This window comes from Malurus melanocephalus, unplaced genomic scaffold (assembly GCF_030028575.1).
Source record: "Malurus melanocephalus ecotype Western Australia unplaced genomic scaffold, MMel_1.1 scaffold_208, whole genome shotgun sequence".
In the NCBI taxonomy this organism is placed as follows: domain Eukaryota; kingdom Metazoa; phylum Chordata; class Aves; order Passeriformes; family Maluridae; genus Malurus; species Malurus melanocephalus.
In genome coordinates this window covers 635,637-659,805 of record NW_026623440.1, presented here as the reverse complement: position 1 = coordinate 659,805, position 24,169 = coordinate 635,637, and the positions used below count along the sequence as shown (strand labels likewise).

Below are 24,169 nucleotides of genomic sequence, written 5' to 3'. Positions count from 1 at the left end.
TGCCAGGGCTGCCCATGTGGGGACTCAGGCAGACATGATGGGATGGGTGCTGGTGGCAGCAGCTCTGCCAGGGCTGCCCATGTGGGGACTCAGGCTGCAGCACACTGCTCAGCAGGGGCTTGTGACAGCAAGTGCTTTGCTCATCCAGGGCACAGCTTTGATGATCCTGCCCTGGGAGGAGGCAGAGACACAAAGACCCTGTAGCTGTACCCAGCAGCTCCTCTACTCAGCAAAATCACCTAGGAGCATCATGTGGAGGGCAGGGACCTTATGCTGCAGACATGACATGGGCTGGGAGTGTTATTTGCCCATTTCTGGCTGTAAAATTATTTCCTACTAGGGATTTTGGTCAGGAGCCACATGCTCTTGAATTTTAGCAGGCTCAGTTATGCCTTTGAAGCTTTTTCCTACWTCACTGATGCCAAAGCACCAGCAAATACATGGAAAACAGCAATTATGCTGACTGGACAGTCTGACATAGACATGGTGTCTCTGGCCCAGGCTTCTCTTTGCTTGCAAGACRTGTTTTCTAACAGATCCCAAACCTTCCTGGAGCATTAAAGAGAAATGTGTTTGAACACTGGTGGTGTGTAGAGCAGGATATGAATAACATTGATCATGCTGTGAGAAGATTATTCCCCACACTTCCAAAGAACACACTTTTGCCTCTCAGCAAAAGAAGTAAGATATTAGGAAGAACACTCTGTGGAAGCCTTTTACTCACCAGTTGCAGGTGTCTTAAGATACATGCTTTGGTGCATCAGTTCTAAACAATACACATGGCTGGATTTGGGACTGGATTTTATCCAGGAAAATACATCTTTTTAGTGGACCTCTGATGAAAATGGATCAGTAGGTGGTGAGCGTGAGAGTTCTGGGCAGCTTCTAGAGAAGTTCTTTATAGTCTCCTTAGTTGTTAAGGTTGCTGGGAGTGCTGTGGCTGCCCAGGACATGATGTTGCTGCAGCCTCTGGAACAGAAAATACAGGGTGCTGGTGGGACAGTGGCCACACACCTCTGCACTTCACCTGGAGCAGCTGGGATTGGGAAACAGAGCCAGGTCCAAGTGTAGAGATCCTGCAGGAGCCCCGTGGATCCTGTTGGCAACATTTCTTCAGCTCTGGGGCCATTTACCTACTCAAGGGTAGAGATTGTGGATTTCAAAATAGCTGTTCGTGTAAATGGGAGCAGGTTTGGAGAATAACACATGTCCTCTGTCTCACTCTCTCCCACAACCTTCAGAGGGCCAATAAAGGCAGCAAGGTGATTGAGAGATTAAAAAAGAAGCTCTCGGAGCAGGAATCCCTCCTACTACTGATGTCTCCCAACATGGCCTTCCGGGTGCACAACCGCAATGGCAAGGTGAGAGCACACCCTGACACCCTCAGTGCCCTGGGGTCAGGGGGTTGTGTGTGTGACTGTGTGGCTCCTGCACAGGGAGGGCTTTGTGGCCTCTGCTGAGAAATAAGCACAGAAATGAATCCCCTGTCTCAGCACCAGCGCTGGTAGAGCAATAAAACAGCCCCTCCTCCGAGATGCATCTCTGCAGCAGCTGCCTTCTAGACTGCCCTGTGGCTGCAAGGCTTGGCACACCCAGGGCAGTGTCCTCAGGGCTGTAGCTGCCCCTGCCAGGGTTATTCTCTGCCAGGGTTATCCTCTGCCAGGGGTATTCCTTGCTCTGGCACTGTTGTAACCTGTCACCGTGGCCTTTCCATGCACGTGGCAAAGGAGCCTTACAAGACTGTGTTACTGCTCAGTGTAAATCCATGACCTGGTCACTRCTTGCTGGCTGTCACTGCTTCATCAGTGTCTAGGCCTGTGTTGGAGGCTTTTGGCATTGCTGGTGCAGCTGTTGAGAGGAATRGCACAAGCTGCCATGGGAGCTGGATCAGGGCCCCAGCTGCCCTCGGCAGGGTGGGGCTCTGTGGGCTCTGACTGTGCTGGTACCGTGGGCACATTGCCAGAGCCTGCCTGCCCTGGCAGAGCTGTGATGCAGGACAAATGGCAGCAGTGCCAGCAGGACGGTGTATCCAGCAATTTGCACAGGAGGAGGGGTGGAACAGGCAGGCCCAGCCCTCGGTGGTGCATCAGACTRATGCTGTTTCCTTCTGTGTTCCTGGGTAGAGTTACACATTCCTCATTTCATCGGACTAYGAAAGGGCGGAGTGGAGGGAGAACATCCGGGAGCAGCAGAAGAAATGTGAGTATCCCTCAGCTGTCATTGGTACAAATACTGTGATCTTAAGAGAGCAGGGGTCCAGAGGATGAGATGTGGCACAGGCTTCCCTGCCAAAACAGAGATCTGCATTGAAATCCACAGCACAATATGGATGTCTCCTGTCTGAAGCTGTTTGGGGGACTTCTGCCTGCAGCAATACACAGGGAATTTGTAGGGAGAGCACTTAGTAAGTAAATGTRTGTAGAGATTCTCCCATTTACTCTAGAGGTCAGAGCTCGGTGCAATTCCAGGAAGAGGGAGGAGCCACGCCTTTTTATCTGGTGCCACTCAGAAGAAACTTAGTTACTTTTTTGGCAAGGTGCTTTTGGCTTTGCAAGGAGCTAAGAACATCTCTATTTCTTATGAACCTGCAGTAGCTGTACTGCCCTGAGCACCTCGGTGCTGTTGCTGAGCAGTGCCCAGGGAGCACTGTCCCATGTGTGCCCAGGATGAGGGGTAATGCATCCAGCCTCTCCTTGGAATTTTAACTCTTGCCCTTTCAATCCCCTTGACAGGCTATAAAAGCTTYTCACTCACATCCGTGGAGCTCCAGATGCTGACAAACTCCTGTGTGAAGCTTCAGACTGTCCACAACATTCCTCTCACTATTAATAAGGAAGGTAAGACCTTTGGGGTTTGCTTTCACATGGTGCAACTGCAGTGAAATTCTCCCCCTGCCTGATTTTGTGCTTTCTCCTGGAACTGTTCTTACTCTTCCCTTTTGCTATGGGTTGCWGGCATCCTCCAGTATACATTAATTGACTGTCAAATGGTCCTTGCAGCAGCAAGGTATTGGAGTGCCTGGTGGAGTCCTAGCCTGGCACAGCTTTGAGCTGTGTCTGGGAATCCCTTAAAACAACACTAGATGGCCAAAATTGTGTTAGGGACCACCCTAAATTACTGCTTAATCTGGTAGTGTAGACTGAGCCTCTGTAATTAACTTTTTCTCATTTGAGTTTCTTCCATGCTGTTTTGCTGATCCTAGAACGGTCACTGTAAAAGCCCCCCAGTGCCACTGACAGTGAAGCTGGGACAGTCTCCTGTCTTGCTGAAGTGGCTGTGACGTGCTCCTGCCATCCTTGGGGACAGTTCATCCTGTGCTTATTATCCTGTGTGATATCAGTCTCTTTCACTCTCAGCTCCACTGTAAATGTAATGAAATTCCTTGGGTCTTTTGTACAGATGACGAATCCCCAGGTCTCTATGGATTCCTGAATGTCATTGTCCACTCTGCCACGGGATTCAAGCAAAGCTCAAGTGAGTTGCAGTTCTGTGACACACAAGGGGTACTGATAAGTGTTAGATGAGCCATGTGCTGGGTGTATGTTGCAGCATCTGTGATGATGGTGAGGAGAGTTGTTTCGGGGAGCTGGAAGTTCCTACTCTTAACTCAGAAAGATCACTGTCAAGGATCGTGCACTCAGCACTTAYATTTGGGCCTAGTCTGAGGTTTTAAGCAGTGTTTGCAGATTACCCAGCTGTTCTAGAAACAAGTCAGTCCATATCCTGAATTCTTTCAGCTCTATTTTATTTTACAATGAAAGAATGGAAAACATTCTCTGACATCCAGAATTTTTGTTGTGATGAAAGAGGTGTTAAAATTCAGAGGAATTATTTGATAAAGGATCAAAAAATGTGGTAGAGCTTCTTAAGGACAGCTGGGCTGATCAAGGTGATGAGATTTCTATGGGATGGTATTAGTGATACTAATACAGAGATGATGGAAATGAAGACACCCTGAAAGTGGTTAATGCAGGTTAGGAGATTCTAGATATATTTTTAAAGTTTTTGTCTCTGTCTCCCCTCCTCAGATTTGTACTGCACGTTAGAGGTGGATTCTTTCGGGTATTTTGTGAACAAAGCCAAAACTAGAGTTTACAGAGACACCACGGAGCCCAACTGGAATGAGGTAGGTTTGATTTTTCTTGATGTGACTTGTTCCATGTGCCAAACATCAACCCATCAACCCAGGGCAGAAGATCTGCCAATGGAAGAGCAATTGTGCACATGCTGCCACTCAGAAAACACTTGTCTGCCTGGTTCATTTGACTGTCAGAGCTTGCAGAAGATTTTCTCTTGGATTAGCTATAGTTAAACAATTTGATACAAATAAGTCTTGTCAAGTATTTAATCTTTTAAATAGAAGCATGCTTGATTACTTTTCTAAAGACACAAGTGAAAATATATTGAAGCAGATGGTTTTGTTTATTTGTTGAGAGGGGGAAGAATTAGCTATAGACATTTTGCCTGTTTACAGCCAGCTCAGACCTGCTGGTGAGCAAAATTTTTTACAGGGAAGGTGAGCAAATTTTTGAATTTGCTTTGCTCTTTGAATAATGCTTTGCTGAGACCTGTGAAACCTAAGGAGTGAACCATCTTAGTCTCCAATTTGACCACCTTATAAATACAAAATACAATTTCAGCTTATTTCTAGACCAATTCCAGTAGGGAGGAGGTTTTGGCCAGTCCTTAAGTGCTCTTGTGATGAGTATTGAGGAGTCTATATTGATTATTCTGAGACTGGTGTCCTGTTGTGATGCAGCCATTGCTCTTTCCTTTCYTGGTGCCCTGCAGGAGTTTGAGATTGAGCTGGAGGGCTCACAGACACTGCGCATTCTGTGCTATGAAAAGTGCTACAACAAAACCAAGCTCACCAAAGAGGATGGAGAGAGCACAGATCGCATAATGGGGAAAGGACAGATCCAGGTAAGACTGTGCTGAACTCCTGATACTCTTACTGCAAAATATCACAGGACTTTTGAATCCTGGAGCTCACTGCAGAGGTTTTTTTTTTTTGCCTTCTGATTGTCTCAGCACTGCAGATTTTCCTCCAGATAGTGGGGTACGCAGTGTGATTCACAAGCAGGAAATCAGGAGCTTTKTCCCTCTTGCTTTGTGCCCTATGCCTGCTTCAGCACCCTTGTGGAATAGCTGCTTGTTTYGGTCTCTCATTTGCCCATTAACTTSAAAACTTCCAGAGCAGTGTATAGGAACTGCACTGCCCTGGGCCTTGGGCCGTGTTGAGGATGTTCCATTTGTGACAGAAGGATGCAAGARTATTCTCTCCCCTCTGAAAGTCATGTGCAGAAAGGCTGCCAYGTGTATGTGCTGGAAGTTGATGGCTGTGCTGGCCAGGCCCTGGAACAGGCTGATTGTCCTGGTGACTGCTGTGTCCAGAGTGCGGTGTCCATGATAGCAGACAGCATCTGAGGAACAGTTCTACTGCTGAGAACYGGCCTGGGACACTTTGTGTGGCAGATTTGTAATTCAGTAGGGCAGGTGATGATTGCAAAGGGCTGCTGCTATTGGGGGGCTCCTGTGTGATAGAGCACTAAAGCTGGAGGTGGAGAAATCAGCCCATCTGTGGAGGACAACACGGGGAACATACATGCCCCATCTTGATCCAATTCATTGCACTGTCTGTCCACAACTTTAGGAGGGTGTTTAAATGCCTGCACTGAGGACACAATCTTTGTGTTGGACTGGCTGTTGAACAGAACAGAGACCCTGCCCAGATACCTTTTCCTGTCTGACATGTTGAAAGATCTCACMAGTTCCCTCCCCTCCATTCACATCTGGCTGTCCATCTCCCTGTGGGAGAGCTTTCCCTGGCACTGGAGCAATGCAGGTCAAATCCATTTGTGGGATTGCAGAAGCAGTTTAGGGTGAGGGTGGCCTGTGGGRTCACATCCCACTTTGCTCTGGCAGGGTTCATTACTGAAATGACTTTGACCAGGCTTCTTCTTTCCCTCTCTCCTGTTTTCTGGGACAGCTTTTGTCTCAGTGCATGATGGGATTTGGAAGGGAACTCGCRTGCAGATCAATAAATGCCAGCACAGGGTATCTCCTGTGTGTGTGTCTCAGCTGACCAGAAATCCCCATGTCCCTTCTGCTAACAAAGGCYATTTTCCACAGAGCTGAGCAACTACAAAAGAGCGAGTCTTCAGTGCTGAAATGCCCTGGAGATTTGTGTGCTCATGACAGAGAACCCAGAAATCACTGACGCGCTAAATTCTACAAATATTTTATATAGAATGATCAAGAAAAAACGAATAAAACCTTTCCGATTTTTAGCAATCTTTTTTTTCACAGGAGTGGGCATTTTTGTGCACAGCAGTTGTATATTCTGCAAATATATTTTATACTTAAGTTAGTAAGTAGAAATACTCTTTGGTTACAATTGAATATTAATTGCATCTTGATTGTTTTAGAGAAATCAAAACAGTGGGAAGGTTAAATAAAGCAATAAAGTCAATTAAAGTGTTTTTAATTAATGTGCAAAAGTTGCAATCTGTTGTGCCATAAAAGGCATATGCAAAAGCTCTCTTGCTTTCTGTAAATCCCCTTTGCAATTTATAAAGAAACTTGATGAACTGCCAGAATAACCTCTTAATTCTCAGTGATTTCTGTCCGTTATCAATTTGGATTGATAAAATTTATTAAAGGTTTTGATTTTGATTTAGTTCTATTTTTGAAGTAAACACCGTTTCTGTATTCAGAAACCATAATAATGCAGCAATAAAATCCAATTACARCTTGTGGCTGAAGCTGGCTGTGTTCTCCCAGGTGCTTTTATATCAAGTTTTGTTTGCCTTAGAGTTGCTAGTTTATCCTGGGCTTTCTGGTTTGTTGTTGTACTGTCATTATTCAGCCCAAGTCAGTCTGTGTAAAGGCAAGGTCTTTGAAGTTGAGTGAGGRCTTTTTTTCATAAATTCCCTTCAGTTAAAAACTCTGGGAACATGAAGAGTTGCAACTGCATCCTCCTATTGATAAAAGCAGAGAAATTTCTCTGTTGGCTAAATTGCAGTGTGTATTGTTAAGCAATGTATTATTGTAAATATGCAATTTCCTGCTACTGGGAATTCTGACTCACCAGATTCCAAGAGCCTCGTTGATGAAGACAATCAAGGAGACAAGGACTGTTTTGGTTATGAAAATGTTTATTAAATCTCTCCATTACATTATGGCAGTGGAGGAAGGAAGGCTGGAAACTGGTTCATGTAGTCACAAGTTTCCYGGAATGGGCAGCAATTTTAACAGCTCCCATTGCTCACATTTTCTTTTCCTATGGAATATTTTATTTGCCTGTCTTTRTAGCCACCTGCAAGAGCTGCTTCATTCCTGCCAATCTGCAAGTTTTATCTCTGAAACATAAACCCAAGAGGTTTTAATGTGGGAGAACCTCCTGTACATGTAGAAGTGAAGTCCTCACCAGATCTGGGCGCAGCAGTGCTGGGTGTACAGTGTTGAGCTGAMTGGCACACATGGCTGGGGGCTTCTGGTGTACCTCAGGCATGAGAAACACTGTTCCTGGGTACACTGTGAAACTGAAATTATTGGGGGATTTGGAGGAGGAAGGAATGGACATCACCTTACAGGAGGAAACGTGAGGCATAGTTCAGCTGTAGGCATAAACGATTCTCATTGTGAGCACTCTGGGTTTTGCTTTCTGTTGTTACCTTGCAGTCCATCTTTGGCACTTGGGCTGGCCCTTTGGCTCTTAGAGTTTTGCACTTCACGTGGCAGACACATGCCCRTGTTTGGAGTGTAGCAGCCTTTTGTTTGGCTTTGACACTCTGTACCTAAGTGGGCACATTTGTCAGCACGACTGGCCTCTGCCTTGGGAACAGACTGCATGAGTGAAGTGATACTTCACCCTGTGATCCGGCTCCTCCTATTGGTGCCTCCCAGAAATGCTATTTTCTTTGTTTTCTTTTTCTGCATGATCAGCTCAAGCAAAATATTTCCTTCTCCTTCACAGCAGTGCTGGAAAAGCAGGGCGGATGTGACCTTAGATCATTCATTCTGTGGAGCACCATTCCTCTGTTGCCTTGCAAAACAATCGCTCTTATCTTAATTATCTGGGATGTCTCATAGCAGTGCCCATGGCTATTTCAGGCACCAAGTTGTTTTCCATGTAAACCAGATTCTCCCATGCTGTACYTCCCAAGTGTCAACTCGGAAACCTTTTACTCACTCAAGCTTGTTTGCTGAAGCAGAACATTGTCCCAGCAATGAAAATAGGGGGGAAATGAAGAAGGCAATGGGTCATGGCTAAAGGGTGATGGTGGGAAAGATTAACCTGTCAGTAGGGAGCTGTGAGAAGAATGAGGTTATGGCAGGACTGGGAGTTTCCAGCAGCAGTGAGACTCTGACAACATGTATGTCAAATCAGTTACAATTCAAAACTGATGGAGTGTAAAGTTGCCAGGGGGATTTAATAAAGAGAAGAAGTAATGTGAATGAATATATAAAACACACTAACCTTAATGTTCCTCAGTCCATGCTCTTTCATTTCCACTGAGGCTTCTTTGTTTTTCCCTCCTTCTGCATGTTTTCTTTTCTCTCTGGGGAAAAAGAAATCATGATCAAGCTCTCTGTGGCAGTTTCCTAGGGCAGAGCACAGACACCCTTCCGAGTGCTTGGCTTGCATTTGCCAGACCAGCATCCCCAGTTTGCCTTTTGCCAGGTTCTCACCACTCTGCTGTGCACTCTCAGCCTTTCCTGACTGTCTGAATTCAGTRCTGAGCTGCTGCAAGGGCCAGCGACTTGGACTCAGAACCCCCTGTGGTGCTGAGCTGCTTTGTTCTATTGTGTTTTGGGCAGGATACAGAGAGGTATTGGCTTGATTCATTAGTGAGTTCAGGGCTGTAGCTTGTCTCTGCAAACCGAAGAAGAGGCCACAAGGGGACTGGAGGCAGCAGCAAACACACAGAGTGGTTGTTYTGTRTTTTCCTGTTYGGCATGAGAATTTGGTGGGGACTGTGCAAACAAGCCCATCCAATACAGTCTGTGAGGGGTTTAGCAGGTCTGTCCTATTTGYACAGGGCTTGGAAATGACACAATGGCCCTGTTTCAGTGCAGCTGGGGCAGGTCACTCAAACCAAGCATCTATTTGGAGGAACTGTGTAAAGGAGAAGTAAATTSCACTGTCAAATGCAGAGGCAGCCATTGCACAGTGCCTCCCCTGCTTGAGCTGGCACAGCTTGCTCGGAGCTGCCTCCCTTTGCCGTGCTGACCGTGGATTGCATTCTTCTACTCTGTGCTCCTTCTTTCAGGTCACTGATCTCCAAATCATGCCAGAAGACAGCATGGCCCCATTTCTCCTCTGTGCAGGAGCATCACTCTTGCTATCTCTTTGTCGTCTGTGTGCTCTGTCCCTGCCTGCTCCAGCTGCCCTTTCCCTCTCTTGCTCTTGCTGCCTCAGAAGGTCAGTCATCAGTTGGGACCAGGACTGAAACTTGATCGAAGTCCCAATGATAGTTCTTGGTTTCCTGTTGACTCTGGTACATCCTATTGTGACTTACCAGACTGTTAGACCTGATCTTCCTGTCTCAGTGTTGCTGAGAGCTTATTCAAGCTTGGCTCTTTTAATAGCTTCCATCATTTTATTTTGTTATTTTAAAAAGCACCTTGGAGGGGATTTTTTTTTCTTAATTGCTGTTGTTATTGCCAGTGATTTATGCAATCAATTTATGCAAGGCTGGGTCAGGCAGCTCTGGTGCCTGTTCTCCCTGGCTGTCCCCATTCACTACAAGGCATTCTGCAGGAGGAATCAAACAGCAAGAGGGAGTGCAGGGGTCCTGCCAGCTCTGCAGCAGAGTTCAGAGGCTGGGAGCAAGAGATAGCAGCAGTTTACATGCAGCCCTGACTCAGCCCCAGCAGTTACCGACAAGGAAAACTCTCTGTGAGCTCTCAGGTCCAGCAAGGAAAATTCTTGTGAGATCTCACCTCCAGCACTTTGCTTCTGCTTGTCCTTTGCAGCCATGTGAAAGTTACTCTTGAAACAGAGCAAGATGGTGTCTGGCTTGCATTGTTTAACACCTATTTATTYGCTTTTGTTTTGGCCAGTGGAGGGAATTCCCTGGTCCTTACTGAGACATAACCAGTAATACCTGTTAGTTTAAATAAACTGTAACTGGATTCTACTGGACTCTTCCTTTAAAGTTTTTAGCAAATATTCAAACCCTCTTTCCCCTTTAGTATTAAGCTTTCTCCTCCTGCTATAAATAATACACTCAATGACTCTATTCTAAAAGCAGATGGAAAACTGGTTCCCAGCAAGAGGATTGGYTGTGACTGTGTCCATCAGCAGGGCCATTTTGGCAGCTTAACCAGATGACTCTTTAGAGCTGGAGATCAAGCTTTCAGGAATACTGAGCATGGTTGCTCCTCATAGGAAACCAGACACTTCAGAAATGGTTTCCTCTTGATTCTGGGAAAGAATGCGGTTGTTGAAAGAAACTGAACTTCCAGCACGGAAGTTCAGGGTAGGAGAGCCTAGAAACTGGCCAGCTCSTAGGGCCCTTGGCCAGCCCCACAGGCGGGGGCGGATCTGCTCTGCTGGAATTAAAAGCGAACCCCCTTGGCAAGCAGTGCTGTGTTTGGGTTCGCTGAGGCACTGAAGCCAAGCACTGCTGCCATTGGCCTCCTGGACCTTTACACAGTCCCAAAATGTGGGAGCTGTTSGTTACTGACTGTTCTTTGCAAGGCGTCTTCAGGAATTTCTGCCAGRGTTGCACCTACAGGAGCCGGTCCAATGCGACAGGGAAGCCTGTGTGTGCTGGCAGCACCCCGCTGTGGGCTCTCATCCGTAACAGAGTGCGCAGGGATAAGGTTGGCCTCACTTGCTGCTTCTGYTGCTGCCTGGGCTCTCTGCAGTGGGAGAACAGGGAAGAGCTTTGCTCTCTGCTGCTTGTCTTTCTTGGGGAGTGGGAAGGGCATGGGGGGCTTGTCTCTAGCTGTCAGCAGCACTGGGCTGCTCTGTTGATCTGAGTGTGACCATGACCGCATCTAAGCTCTCCCAGAATTTCCTGCAGCTGCCATTATTCCAGCATTTCYCTCCTCTGCCACAACTCTCTGGCCCTGCACGGGGCTCTGTGAGAGGGGGGAGCTGTGCTGCAAAGCAGCTCTGGTTTATGACTGTCTGCTGACAGCAGCAAACTCAAAACAGAGTTTGCTGCAGTTGCCTCCTCCTGGTCTTACTGTGCCGCCGTGTTCAAGAGCCAAGTGTTACAAAGCTGTCTCAGGAGGCACTGAATTCTAACTTTGGCTGGTTCCGATTGCTGATCATGCCCCCAAGCAGAGAGTTCTTCCACATTCTTGCCAGTCTTCCTGAGGAGCTGCCACTCCTCAGGCATTTGGATGTGTTTGGCTCTCCCAAGCAGTACTGGAATTACTGGGTGATGTTTTAGCACTTGAGTCAGCTGCTCCTCAGCCTCACAACTCTCTGCTCAAGAGATCAAGCAAAGCTGAAAATGGGAGATTGGAACTTGTTTACTGAATTCGTGCAATAGCAGGACCAGGTATTCTTCCTATCTCTATGCTCCAATAGAAATTTAAAGGAATAAGCTGGTTGAAGGAGGACAGCTTTCCATGATTGCTCAGCTGATTCAAACATAGATTGTGCTCCYTGAGGTTGCCTTTCTCATTGAGCAGACACTGCTCACGTGTTGCTGGATTTTTCATCTATATGAACCCTCATCACCCCTCTTTAAAGAATCACACAATATCCAAAACCTGGTTTCCCTGAAACCAGGGAAACCTTGGGGTGTAGGTTTTCCTATGGAAAAGAAATAGCAAGGTAAAAGTGGTCGTGCTCTGCTCACTTGCAGCAGCCTTCCAGGCTAGCTGGTTTCTCTGAAGTCTGTTCCTACCTCATGGGTAACTTCTGTCTTCCAGCTGGACCCACAGGCACTGCAGGACAAAGATTGGCARCGCACAGTCATCTCAATGAATGGGGTAAGTGTTGCAAACAGAAATTAGCTCTGCTTCTGTGCCTTCTATAGGCTTTATTTCTTAGCTTTTCATTGCATCATGAAAAAAAAAAAAAAGAAAACTTTCAAAAAGTAACAGCTGTTGTCTTTGGTTCAGGTGGAAGTGAAGCTGTCTGTGAAGTTCACCAGTCGGGAGTTCAGCCTGAAACGGATGCCGTCCCGCAAGCAGACAGGCGTGTTTGGGGTCAAGATCGCTATTGTCACCAAGTGAGCTGATGGGTCATGTTTCTACCCGTTGTGTTTTAGGAAGACAACTGGCCACGGGGTGCACCCGCTTGTGTCCCCCAGAGGGATTTGGCAGTCCARCCTGCTCCACTAGTGTGGTAGTGTAGATGTGGCTGCAGACAGGAGATGCTTTACAATCTCTGAGCTTCATTTTTCCAGAGATAAAAACCATAGTTTTTATCAGCACACAGGCTGTTTACTGACAGTAAACTACTCCTCTGAATTCTGGAAATCCCTCTTTCCCTTGCCTTCTCTGTAGTTAGCTGACATAGTCACAAATTTCCAGAGCCACTAAACAGTGATGTTTCCTTTCCATAATCAGAAATGTTCAAGGTCTTTGGATCCTGTTGTATTATTTTAACCCCTGATCTTTTGTCACGAATCATTTGCCAGCAGAAACCTGTTTGTTCTGTTGTATAGTTTGGGAAGTGTGGTATTTCCTCCCCATAGAATTGCATCAATTTGAAAGCAACAGAGTTGCTGTGTATCCAAGGGCTGTTTGGGAATCCTCAAATTACCTGGGCAGAGCCACAGGCTCCAGGGGCACTGGGAGCAGGAGCTCAAGTGCTCAGGGAAGCTGCAGAACAGCCAAAGCCAGGCTGAGACAGTGAGAAAACGCTCTCCAGTTTAAAAGGAGTTTTTCAGCTCAGTCCTGACTGCCTTCTCTGACTTCCTAACACCCATTTTCTAGAAAAGGTTTGCACAGAGAAATGTTGGGGTGCTTTTAGCTGTCCTGGCTGGCTGGGGAACAGACACTGGAAGCTGGGCTGAACTGAACTCTTCTGTRTGGCTTTCCTCAGGAGAGAGAGGTCAAAGGTGCCGTACATCGTGCGGCAGTGTGTGGARGAGATCGAGCGCCGTGGGATGGAGGAGGTGGGGATCTACCGCGTCTCTGGGGTTGCAACCGACATCCAAGCTTTGAAAGCTGCCTTTGATGTCAGTAAGTATTYGTGTCTGATGTTTTCCTTTGCTCTGAGAGAACCTGCCTGAGCTCCTTGTCAGGTGGCTGTGCTATTTTTAATCTTACATTGCCCAAGAGGCATTAAGAAGTAGAGATTCTCACWCAAGGAAAATAATTCTAACAACTGCTGTCAGTAATAAAAGTTGAAATGCAGATAAATACAGTCAAGTGGGCCTTGTCCAGATCGGGCTGGGGTCACTGGCACAGCAAACTCTGGAAGACTGAAGTTCCCTAGCTTGATGTAAAGCAATGAAGTGTTTGCAGTCATTTGTGCAGTGTTTCTCAGTTGGAAGGTTGCTCATTTAATCTGSAGAAATGTAAACAGGAAAACTCTCAGCTATTTGGGCAGAGACAAAAGATAAACAGACCVAAAGCAAGGAAAAGAAGGAATGCAAGGCCAGCAGTTCCTTTACCCTAGCTCTGCTCTCCCCTCTTTCAGATAACAAGGATGTGTCGGTGATGATGAGCGAGATGGAYGTTAATGCCATTGCAGGCACCCTCAAACTGTACTTCCGGGAGCTGCCAGAACCCCTCTTTACAGATGAGCTGTACCCCAACTTTGCTGAAGGCATYGGTAGGTGCAGCACAAGGAACCCTTGATAACAGAAACTCTTCCACTATGCTCTTAAAGCAACATAAACCCCWTCTTTATAGTGTTGGACAGAAGCCTGGAACAAGCTGTGAGGGGAGTGGAATGGAGCTCAGAACAGAGTGTTAGAATGACATCGCCTTCCCATGAGGCAGAATATGGGTGATTGCCATCCTGTTCTGCAGGCTGCAAAAGCCTGGGTTTCTGAAGGATAGACTCAGGACAGAATGCCAGCCTGACTGCTGGGGCTGTGCATGCTGACTGCTCAGGCTGGCCTCAGGGAAGCCCCCTTTGGAGGGCAGGGGGATGTGTTCCTCATCCTGATGCAGGRCAAATGTTGATGATTGAAAGTCTCAAAGCATTTGAACTGCTTGAGAGAAGAGGATTCTGAATGCATTTGTGAAATAAAGAACGAGATGCTGTGGGGTATTGATATGCACAATATAAATATGAACTCTGACTTTCCAGCCTATGATGATGTAATCACAATCTTTTGGGGACCATTCCTTTTGGCTGGTTTGGGACATGGCTCAGTCAGTCAGTCCCACTCACTGCCTGTGCTGATGTTTTGTTCTCTGTCTTGTAGCACTTTCAGATCCTGTTGCAAARGAGAGCTGTATGTTGAATCTGTTGCTATCACTTCCAGAACCCAACCTTGTGACATTCCTTTTCCTTCTGGACCATTTAAAAAGGTAATATGTGGTTCTTTGAGATATGTATTTAATGTGTAAAGCATCCCTATTTTGAAAAGTGAAGCCTTCTCTTTAAATTCCTGCTGAATCACAGAAATGAAAAAGTATTTGCTGATCTGCTGTGAATGCTCATCAAATAGCTATTGTCTCATACTCATTTAGTGAGGCAGTAAATCCKGAATTCCATTCCCTGCTCATACTGAAAAAGGATTAGAACTGGAGGAAAGGAGTAACAAAAGAGTCAGGGCTTATCTATCGCAAATGCAAATTCCTGCTGCAGTGTCACTGAGGCTGCACCTGGATCTGGAAAGGGTTTTTATAAACCTTTTTATAAACCATGAAGCTTTAGCCATATTTAAGGTCTTGGGAGCCCTGTCTCAGAAGGTGTCTGAAATCGAGTATGATTCATTTTTAAAATTCCAGCACATTGCCTAATTGCAGTTGTCAGTTCCTTTTTTAGTCAAGTCTTTCTGGTTTTGTCTATGTCTTTGTAATATGSTTGTAACTGTGAAAAGTATTTCCATGCATTTGATATTCATGCAATAAGCTGCCTTAATGCTTGCGCAATGTGTTAATTTGTGTAATCATGTTGTACATAGCAGAGACTGTCCCTGGAGATATGAAAGATCATCTTGTGATTGAGATTCTGGATTAAAATCCAGGAAATATGACCTTTTCTTGTGTTTCTGCTGCAGACTTTTCTGCCCTTGGGCAAATTTTTAAAACTTTTTGCCTCAGTTTCTCATTTGTAAAACTCAGATATTTATAAAAGTCTGCCTTGTGCATTGTTTGTTCTCCCAGRGTTGCTGAGAGGGAAAGTGTGAACAAGATGTCCCTGCATAATCTTGCCACTGTCTTTGGACCAACACTGCTCAGACCTTCAGAGAAGGACAGTAAAATCCCCGCGAACCCAACCCAGCCCATCACAATGACTGACAGCTGGTCACTAGAAGTCATGTCCCAGGTAAAATCCTGAATGTGCCATTGCATCTCGTGAAGACACTTCCTACAAAAGCGCAATCCTCTGGCAGGCCTGGCTCAGTCATCCTGCTGGGTTTTCATGGCAGTTTTTTTGAAAAACATAAAACAACTTTTGCCCTCACACAGACATTTTAGACTGTTTGTAGAACTGTTTTCCTTCAGRCAGGTCAGTTGTATCTGTACAAGTACAACTTTTCATGAAGGCATGTCCATGTGTGTGCATCCTGTATGTGTTTGTAGGGAGGTTTTTGGGAAGCTGTGTACCAGCACCATGCTGCTGGCCTGGGATAAAAGAATTGGCAGTGTTTCCACAACGCTCCTCAGCACTAAACCACTGTCACTGATGCACAACAAAATTCTTTGGCCACTGCTGCCTTTGAAGGCAATGCAGAGGATTGGAGCACAGAGCCTGTGTCACCAGGTCCAGGCTGGTTTGAACATTCTCCATTGAACAATGGCAAATTCTAGATAAATTTTTTCACTGCTGTTAYACAGTGTATTAAATACACAGCTGCTAGATGTTCCCAGAGAGAGCTGTATCATCAGCTTTCACATAGCCAGCATGAGAATGAGTTTTTATGGAGCTTTARTATATCTTGTCCTTTCTCTTTCCAGGTTCAAGTTCTTCTGTACTTCCTGCAGCTAGAGACTATCCCTACTCCAGACAGCAAGAGGCAAAGCATTCTCTTTTCCACAGAGGTGTAGGTGCCTGTGGTACCGACAGGACTCAAACTGCTTTTGGTGTAACTCTGTCATCCCTGGGAAAAAGATGACTGATGTTTCCTCAGACTAGCCTGTTCCTGTGCTGGGGAATTCCRGCCCTTGGTGCTTCTGCTGTTTGTTAACCAGAGACAAGCTGGAGAGAATGGAGAGAAGCCTCTCCTTTTGCTGGTAGGACCAGAACTAACCGGAGATGGAGCTGTGCAGAATCTCCACTAGAAGGAGCAATAGACACTTGGACAATGCACCACCAAGTGTGGCGATTGTTCTTGTTGGGAATGTGACGGAAGGTATTCCTCATTTTATGGATTTAATTTATCATAAAGAAACATCAAGATTTCTACTGGACCACTTGATAGGATACCCCTTTTTGCGTGAGGGGGCGTTAAAGGATATATCACAACTGTGTCTTTAATAACTGCTGTTTTTCAAGTACTGTTCTAGGCCACAAAAATAGCATTGCTTTGCAAGAGGAAGGAGAAGAGAAGGGTCTGGGATCTAAAATTCTCTCCACAGAAATTCAAGTCTTGATTTGAATATGGTTCTGAAGAAATCAAACAGTTTTATGTACAACTAGAACTGTTGTCTGGTTAGGGGCTAGGTTTCTTGGCATTTTTTTTTGTTTGTATGTTTTTTTGGCTCACCCACTCCTTCCCATACAAATGCTTGTACACCCCAGGGAAGGAGATGCCCTGCTCTTGCCTGTGTTGCACTTCTGATGGGTTTTGTTGGGTTGAGACAGACTCAACGAAATTACACTATAAATAAATACAGCAAATTAAAGAGAGGCAAGGGAGGATAACAGCCAGTGATTCTGTTGTTTGTTTGTATATAAAAGCAGGGGCAATATTATCCAGGAAGGATCACTAAATTCCTTAGACCCCACCAAACTTAATGAAAATCAAGTGGGAAGACTATTAATTCACAACACTCCAAAGAAAATACGTTATCTCTGCAAAAGTAATTGAAGAATTTGTGCATTAAAAAAAATCAGTGGCTCTAAGTTTAGCTGGCTGCTTACTCCAGACTTTTATCAGAACATCTTTTTTTTGATACTTGAATTTTGGAGGCTTTGTACATTGTTTCTACAAGAGTCTTTTTCTGATAGATACAAGCACTCTGAAAAATGTCAGAATGTACTTTGTGGACAATCTAGCAAGTAGCATGCATTGTGGATTCTCCAGAAATTCCAACTCTGTTTTAAATAAGAGCAGTGGAGAAATTTCTGTGGAACTCCATCGAGCAGTACAAAAGTTCTGGCCAAACACCAATTTTGTATTTCCCTCCCTAAATCAGTTGAAGCTACAGGGTGGAAAGGGCAGCAGTATTTGTCCAGGGAATTGAAACTGCAGAATCTAATTGCTGGTATCCAGAACTCAGCATTCTGGCTCTCAAGCAGTTGTGCCAAACATCCTGGGGGGTGGGAGTGATGCCATTTCCCTAAACTGTTCCAGCCCCTGCTACTCCTACCCAGCTATGCAGCATCCATTTAGTGGCATCTGTCAGTCATTGTCCTGGTGAGAAGAAAAGTACAGCTGGAAGACAAGGGAAGGAATYGGCACAAAAATGGGAGGGAGGGACAGATTTTGAAAGATTGGTAGGGTCAGGTTGTCAACATCATTTGCAGGGAAATATGACACAGAAAGTGACCCCTGTTGTGCTGAATTGTACATTTTCTGATGTGTGACCTGCAAACTCTCAGATAAAAAAAATAGCAAAGGAGTGTTTCAAGCAAATAGAAAAAAATTAAAGGGAAATGATTTTGTAGTCATTGTAATTCTGACTGCTGCAGAATATTAGAAATTACTGTACTGTGAAGTTGCGAAATCAGAAAGGAACAAATATAAATTTCAATTTTGTGAGTATATCAATATTTTGCATGCTTTGTAAGGATTCTTATAGGAATTTAATATTGCTTAGTATCCCTCCCTCCTTAGGTCTGGGAGCAAACCTCTTTGTAATGTAATGTACAATTAGAAATTCCTTCTCTCTTGTATGTATTTCCATGACATTCCAACTTCTGAACCTGCAAAACCGAAAAAAAATGTCCGTAGTAGGAGGTGCTTTTGCGGGGAGGGAGGGAATGAAGGCAAGGAAACTTGAAGGCTTAAGATTTTGATTTTTTAGATTTTTATATTCATTTTTTGCCTGTTTGAAGGTAAAACTTAGTCACAATCCTGAAAAGCATTGACTTGAGCCATGTTGTGCAGAGCAGTAAAACACTCTCTGGGTTTGTTTCTCTGTATTTGTTCTCCCTTTTCCCTGGCAGCTCTACAGCAATCCTTGTATTGAGGCTGCACTCCTGCCTGCTCCCACTCCAGGTGGATGAAGCTGAGGCAGGAGCACTGCTAATGACTTCATGGAAAAAGGAAAAAACCCAAGCTACACCTGGTRTTGGGTGATAGCCTTTTCCTTTGGTGTTTAGAATCTGTGGCTGCTCCTTGCAGTGTTGAAACTGGAAAGCAATACCATAATGACTGTGCCAATTTACTTTTGCCCAACTTTTTTATTTTTATTTATATAGGAATTTAATTTTAATATTAAATTACTGATCTATAGTATGTAACCATGAGAAAATTGCTTTTGCTTTGGTTACTGTGACAGGTTGTTGCTGTCAGTCTCTCATTACAATGCTCAGTTCTAATGTAATGTTATCTAACATGCAGGCATGTGGATCAGGGAAAAAAGTTAATTTAACTTAACCCATTAATTATTTCTGTTAAGTATGAATATGTTTTCCCCAAAGCTGGTAATTTTGGGCTGGAAAAGATAGTAGATCATATTGCTGATGATGAAATGGTGGACTGATTTGAAATAAGAATTGATTTCTTGAATTTCCTTTAATTTTGCAAATAAGTTTTTTCCAATAGTCTTATGTTTTCAGAAATTAGGTATTTCCAAAAGACTTTTATGTTTTTTTTCCCAGGGAGGTTGGTTGGGGCTTTTGTTTGTTTGGAGGCTTTTTTACGTTTTGGGGTTTTTTTTTTTTACACTTAATTTTTTTAACAAGCCTTATTATACTTAAACAAAAAGGAAAATGCAAAACTTGGCTTTAGAGAAGGCCTTCTGATATCTCCTCTTATACATTCCCTTGTGAGTTGTGTCAGAAAACTGAGGTCTTTAATTTTCTATGTTAAAAGGTACAATACAACCAACACAACCGCAAAMCAGGGAAAAGTTACCCTTTTTATGTGCACTGGGAGTTTTTGCTCSTTCAGTTTCTAATGTATTGGAGAGACCTTTCTACAAATGTCACTTGCAGGAACAGGTATATACAATGTTTAAATTTTCAGCWAAGGAAATTCAGGTGATTAGGATAGTCTGTCTCTCCAGTTTAAGGAGGGGAGTAAGCATCAGTTTCCTGGCATTTAGAAACTATCTTAAAATTCTCATGGATTTTTTTAACACTGAGTAGGTTTTAAAGTAAAATTTTAAAATGTTAAGCAAATGAAGGGTAAAGTTTTYGAAGATGGACAAGAAATAACAGTTACTAGCTCAGAGTCAGCTTTGTGTTTGTGTGTRCTTTGTATGGGAGGGAAGTGTTAGAAACCAAACTGAAATACATCCATTCAAATGCTGCTGGTGTTCTTTATTCTTGCACATTTTTAACAAGTTGAGGTAGTAGCTAAGCTATTTCAGGCTGTATTTTAATGCTGCTATTTTTCAGTGTATCAGCTAAGGGCAAAATGCAGCAGTGTGGTGCCTGGCCTTGCCGTGCCCACTGCCCGCCTCGGCTCTGGCCGTCATCACGCACACGYGGAATCGGCCGGCACCGCGTGGAGCCAAATGGCCCCTTGTGGTGCTGGCCATGAGGTGGTGGAACCACAGAGGATATTTATGGGAGGTGCAGGATTTTTACTGTTTATTAGTTTTACCTGTTTTATGGTTGTTCCTGTTAGTTTTCTATGASTTTATTTAAACAAATGGACTGTTCTTTAAGGCAGATGTGGATCTCCAGATTAGTTTGTCATTTGTGTAACACTGGAAGGCATCACAATGTGTTCATTTACCTTAATGTGCCATTCTTTCGAGTGTGTATAAAATGTAAACAGACTGATGTGGTTTTAAAAAAGTTTAAAGTATGATGGCAAAACCCCAACTTTCTCTGAATCCTCACTAGGTAATCCTTTTGTTTCAGTGTTTGGTCACCTACTGGGATAACTTTATCAGATGTGGCATTCTTCTTATGGAAAATTTTAGCATAAAATGGGAAATGTTTTAAGAAAAATACTCGCCCTTTCTCTTTTTACTTTAATTCAAGATGACAGGGACTTGGAATAATGGAAGACCAATACATTTCTGCAGCATCTTGAAGGGGATATGCTTCTTTTCCTTAAAGAAGAAAAATCTGAAAGGGCAAATCTTAGATACAAYGAAATTAATCAAATTCTTGTAGATAGTCACTTGTTTATGCCATCTTAAATTTCTGCTCCAGGGATGTTTCTCYTTGTAGACTTTGCTAACATTGTCCTACTACTGTTAGTGAAAAATAAATGTGTTGCCATTCCCTTCCTTTAACACAGGGCCTGTGCAACTGAGATACTGGAGCCATGGACTAGTATTAGCAATTCTTCATTCTGAACTAGGATGAAATAAATGTTCACATATGTTCTTTGAACTTCCTGATTGAATAGAATTAAACCCATGGATTGCCCTTAAAATCAACAGAAGATGTAAAAGAAGCACTTACAGTTTAATAGACTGCTCCCTAACAATCTTTAGGGAATTAAACCAACACAAATGGAAAAGGGAAGCATAATTAGGAATCGCTCATGTCACGTTGCTTGGGACTAGAATGAGGTTYTCATTTTGAATTACAGAAGGTGGCTGATGCCCTAGATAACTGAGCAAAGGCTGTCTTGCCAGTAAATAAACACGAATATGGGAATGCCAGGAATTTAGCTACAGCAGCCTCACAGTTCTGATATGCTGCAACCCCTCTTTCTACTGAACATTCACAGTTCACTGCTAAGAAAGCAAAGCTTATCACTTGCTCTCTATCTTTTCCCCCTGTGGCAGCAGTCATAGTGCCTGTATGTTAATGCAGGTGAACCACCAACACAAAAAAGTAAAAAGYTCCTAGAACCACAAAGTTGGACTATTGTTTAAGCTAAAAGTCTGGTTTTGGACTGCAAAGATAAAATGTCACAACACCTGTAATGACAAAATGGTTGAGGCAGTAGGACCAAAGTAAACCTGAGTGAATGTGTTGTCCTTATTCTCCTCCATCCATGACTGTATCATTAGATTTTTGCCCCTCAGGTCAAGCAAATTCATAAATGTTATTGTCAAGAATTAGAAAATTATTAAATGACCTAGTTTGCCTCCAYTGTTGATTCTCTTTGTGTTACCATCTTACAGTGACAATTGCTGGAGACCACTGAAAAGCATGCAGTGGTTTYTACATAATTTTTTTCCTGCTGCCATGTTTTACCTCATAGTAAGACAGACCCCTCCTTTTCYAACAGAACCACTTCACATCATTCTGCACTGTAGCTACTACCACATTGAGAGGTTCAGTTTGTAGCAGTTCTACAGAGCAGAGCTCTGGAGATAATTAAAATGTTTCCAGGCTTCTTGTGTAGAATGCACCAGGTACTGCTGAAGTTCTGGGCTCATGCAGAGCTGTGTTGCGAGCTAAGTAAAATTCTATTATTTACAGCTGTTCAAGCATATTTGGGAATTAATAGGATTACAGTGTGCCCAAGCCTTGCAGAAGTGTTTGCTCTACTGCTTTGTCTTAATYGCAGTCATGTTCAAATCCTCTTGTCAAAAATGGTTCATCAGAATAGAGAAAATTGTATTTTCCGCTCGAGCTTTTGCTTGTGTRACTGCTGTGTTCTGTTCCCCAGTGGTAGGATTTTCTGAGAATCTGAGACATTCTACAGATGAGCTTTTTCTCTAATCTGCAGAATGATTTATACCACACGGCATTTTATATCCCTGTGGATGTACAAAAGGGCAGGCTTGTGTACAAAACAGCTTCCTGCCTGGAAGGAGAGACAGTAGCTTCCTGGAGATGACCCCAGGCGAGGGTCACAGCGAGTCCAGCCCAGCAGTGCACAGGGGCCTTGCTGCTGCTTGGGTGCTCCCATCTCCCCTGGGGCAGTTGGATGAGGCTCAGAAGGCAGTTGGGAGTTCCTTCTTACTGCACTCAACCATGATCAAATGCTGCTCTAGAGTAGCTCAAACTTCCTTCATTTTAGTCCCATTTTGGGAAAAACAGGGACTGTGCTGATTTGGGATTATATAAATAGCTGCAAACCAATCCGTATCTAAAACCTATTTAATATATGGTAGGTGGTAATGTAAAAGCTGCCATGGCAAGGTCATTTCTCCACAACACCCTCTTCTACTCCCTGCCTCCTTTACTACTTCTCACAGCCTAAAAGAAATCTTGTCTTGGGTTTCACAGTCAAATACAAAACTTCCAGAATCCTGATAAAATTTAGCTATGCGGGGACTGATGTTTCATGAGTACYAAAAGTGATTACCAAGGTGGCAAAAAGAGGGTAAGGAATAACTGTGTTGGGATAACTGAAAAGCATCATGATGAAATGGTAAATTTRAAAATTATCTCACAGCAGGACACTGATATGTTGTCCTTCCTGTGTCTGTCCAGCAAAAAAAAAAAAAMCAAAACTCAGCCTTCTCTTGCCTATGTAAGTTGTGTAGTTTGTTCTTATCACTAGTATTATAAGTGTTTATAATCCATGAAGAATTCCAAGGAAAGGAGTTAAGACTATTTATTTAAATATAAATACAATTAAATTATATAATTAGTCCTAAATTATCAGGTGTAGAAAAAAACTTGTTATTGTTTGGATAATTTTGGGTTTCATCAGAGCTAATATTGTTGGCATTATTTTAAACACTACCATGTTAGGGAGTCAGTTTTTGACATTTTATCCTGCTGTTGCTAGTGCTTCAGTATCTCATAGTGCTCTGTTTTGGGGAAAGAAAACTTAATCCTAATAATTTAATACTGAAAGGTGTCAAAACCATACTGCTAAACATCTCTCACTTTAGGCCCAAAGAGAAGGGATGAGGGAAAGGGAAAAATGGTCATTCTGGATACTTTTTTTTAACTTTCTGAGAAAAGTGGTATGGAAAAGGGATCCAAAAACTGTATTTGGGGGGAAAATGTCTAAAGGCATTTGTAGCCTTTCTTTGTACACAATGTTAAATAAAATCTCCTGTATCTAYGTTGTCAGGTTCTTTTGGTCTTATTTAAATGAAAGTGGGCCTACATTACACTGAATGTGTGAATTGCATTCAGCCGAGTTTGCTGGAGGTATGGAATTTAACACTTATTTAAAAATAAAAGCCGTTTCTTGGTTTACAAGGTAAAAGCTATATCACTTAAAATCTAGAGGTTAGTACAGGGAACTGAAGTAAAACAACTTTAATGGGTGGAAATAGTTTACATGCAAAATAGAGAAGTAGCTGAGCAACCCAGTCCATGTTCACATCTTATGAWTCCTTTTGTAGGCACTCTGCATCAAAACCCAGCCTATTTCAGACCTTATCAACTTTACATTTGTGTGCAGAGCACTTGAACCACGGTTAGTATTTGCTAAGAAATCAGCTCTGACCTCCATTTCTTCAAACGTTGCATGAAATTAGTGGGATTTTGTAGGAATCAGTGTGGAAACTGAATCAGTTATTTAAATCAAGTTAACCTGGTGCTTTATTTAAGTATTGTTTAAATTCTTAGTGTAATTAAAGTACATTTATGTTTGAATATAGTCCAAATTTAATATACAGAAACCTTTCTACAATAAAAAGATGCCYGCTTGAAAGCTCTCTAGCTGATTTCATTAAGTGTGGATGACAAAGATTACAGGTSTCCATTGCAATGTTGGAAATAGATAAAATGTAACTGGCTGCAGTGTTTAAAACTACACTGCCTATCATGTTTACCCCGATACTGGGCAAAGAAGGAGAAACTCAGTGACTCTTATTAATATATCCTACCAGTGGTGTGGCTGTATAATATAAAATCATT

The 24,169-nt window shown here is 43.5% G+C and overlaps 1 protein-coding gene across 2 annotated transcripts in view; it reads left to right on the top strand.

Annotated features, from left to right (window-relative positions):
- BCR (BCR activator of RhoGEF and GTPase) overlaps nucleotides 1-23,925 on the top strand; it is a 97,742-nt gene extending 73,817 nt beyond the window's left edge. The window contains exons 12-24 of one of the 2 annotated variants that reach the window (XM_057373862.1): nucleotides 1,242-1,361; nucleotides 2,124-2,199; nucleotides 2,733-2,837; nucleotides 3,400-3,474; nucleotides 4,029-4,126; nucleotides 4,792-4,923; nucleotides 11,899-11,958; nucleotides 12,091-12,200; nucleotides 13,019-13,158; nucleotides 13,619-13,753; nucleotides 14,355-14,460; nucleotides 15,262-15,424; nucleotides 16,057-23,925. In XM_057373862.1, coding sequence (XP_057229845.1) covers nucleotides 1,242-1,361; nucleotides 2,124-2,199; nucleotides 2,733-2,837; nucleotides 3,400-3,474; nucleotides 4,029-4,126; nucleotides 4,792-4,923; nucleotides 11,899-11,958; nucleotides 12,091-12,200; nucleotides 13,019-13,158; nucleotides 13,619-13,753; nucleotides 14,355-14,460; nucleotides 15,262-15,424; nucleotides 16,057-16,146 — 1,410 coding nt within the window. In that variant the 3' untranslated portion in view covers nucleotides 16,147-23,925. The remainder of the gene's footprint in view (nucleotides 1-1,241; nucleotides 1,362-2,123; nucleotides 2,200-2,732; nucleotides 2,838-3,399; nucleotides 3,475-4,028; nucleotides 4,127-4,791; nucleotides 4,924-11,898; nucleotides 11,959-12,090; nucleotides 12,201-13,018; nucleotides 13,159-13,618; nucleotides 13,754-14,354; nucleotides 14,461-15,261; nucleotides 15,425-16,056) is intronic. The other variant, XM_057373864.1, reaches the window with a different exon arrangement.
- Nucleotides 23,926-24,169: the final 244 nt, after the last annotated feature.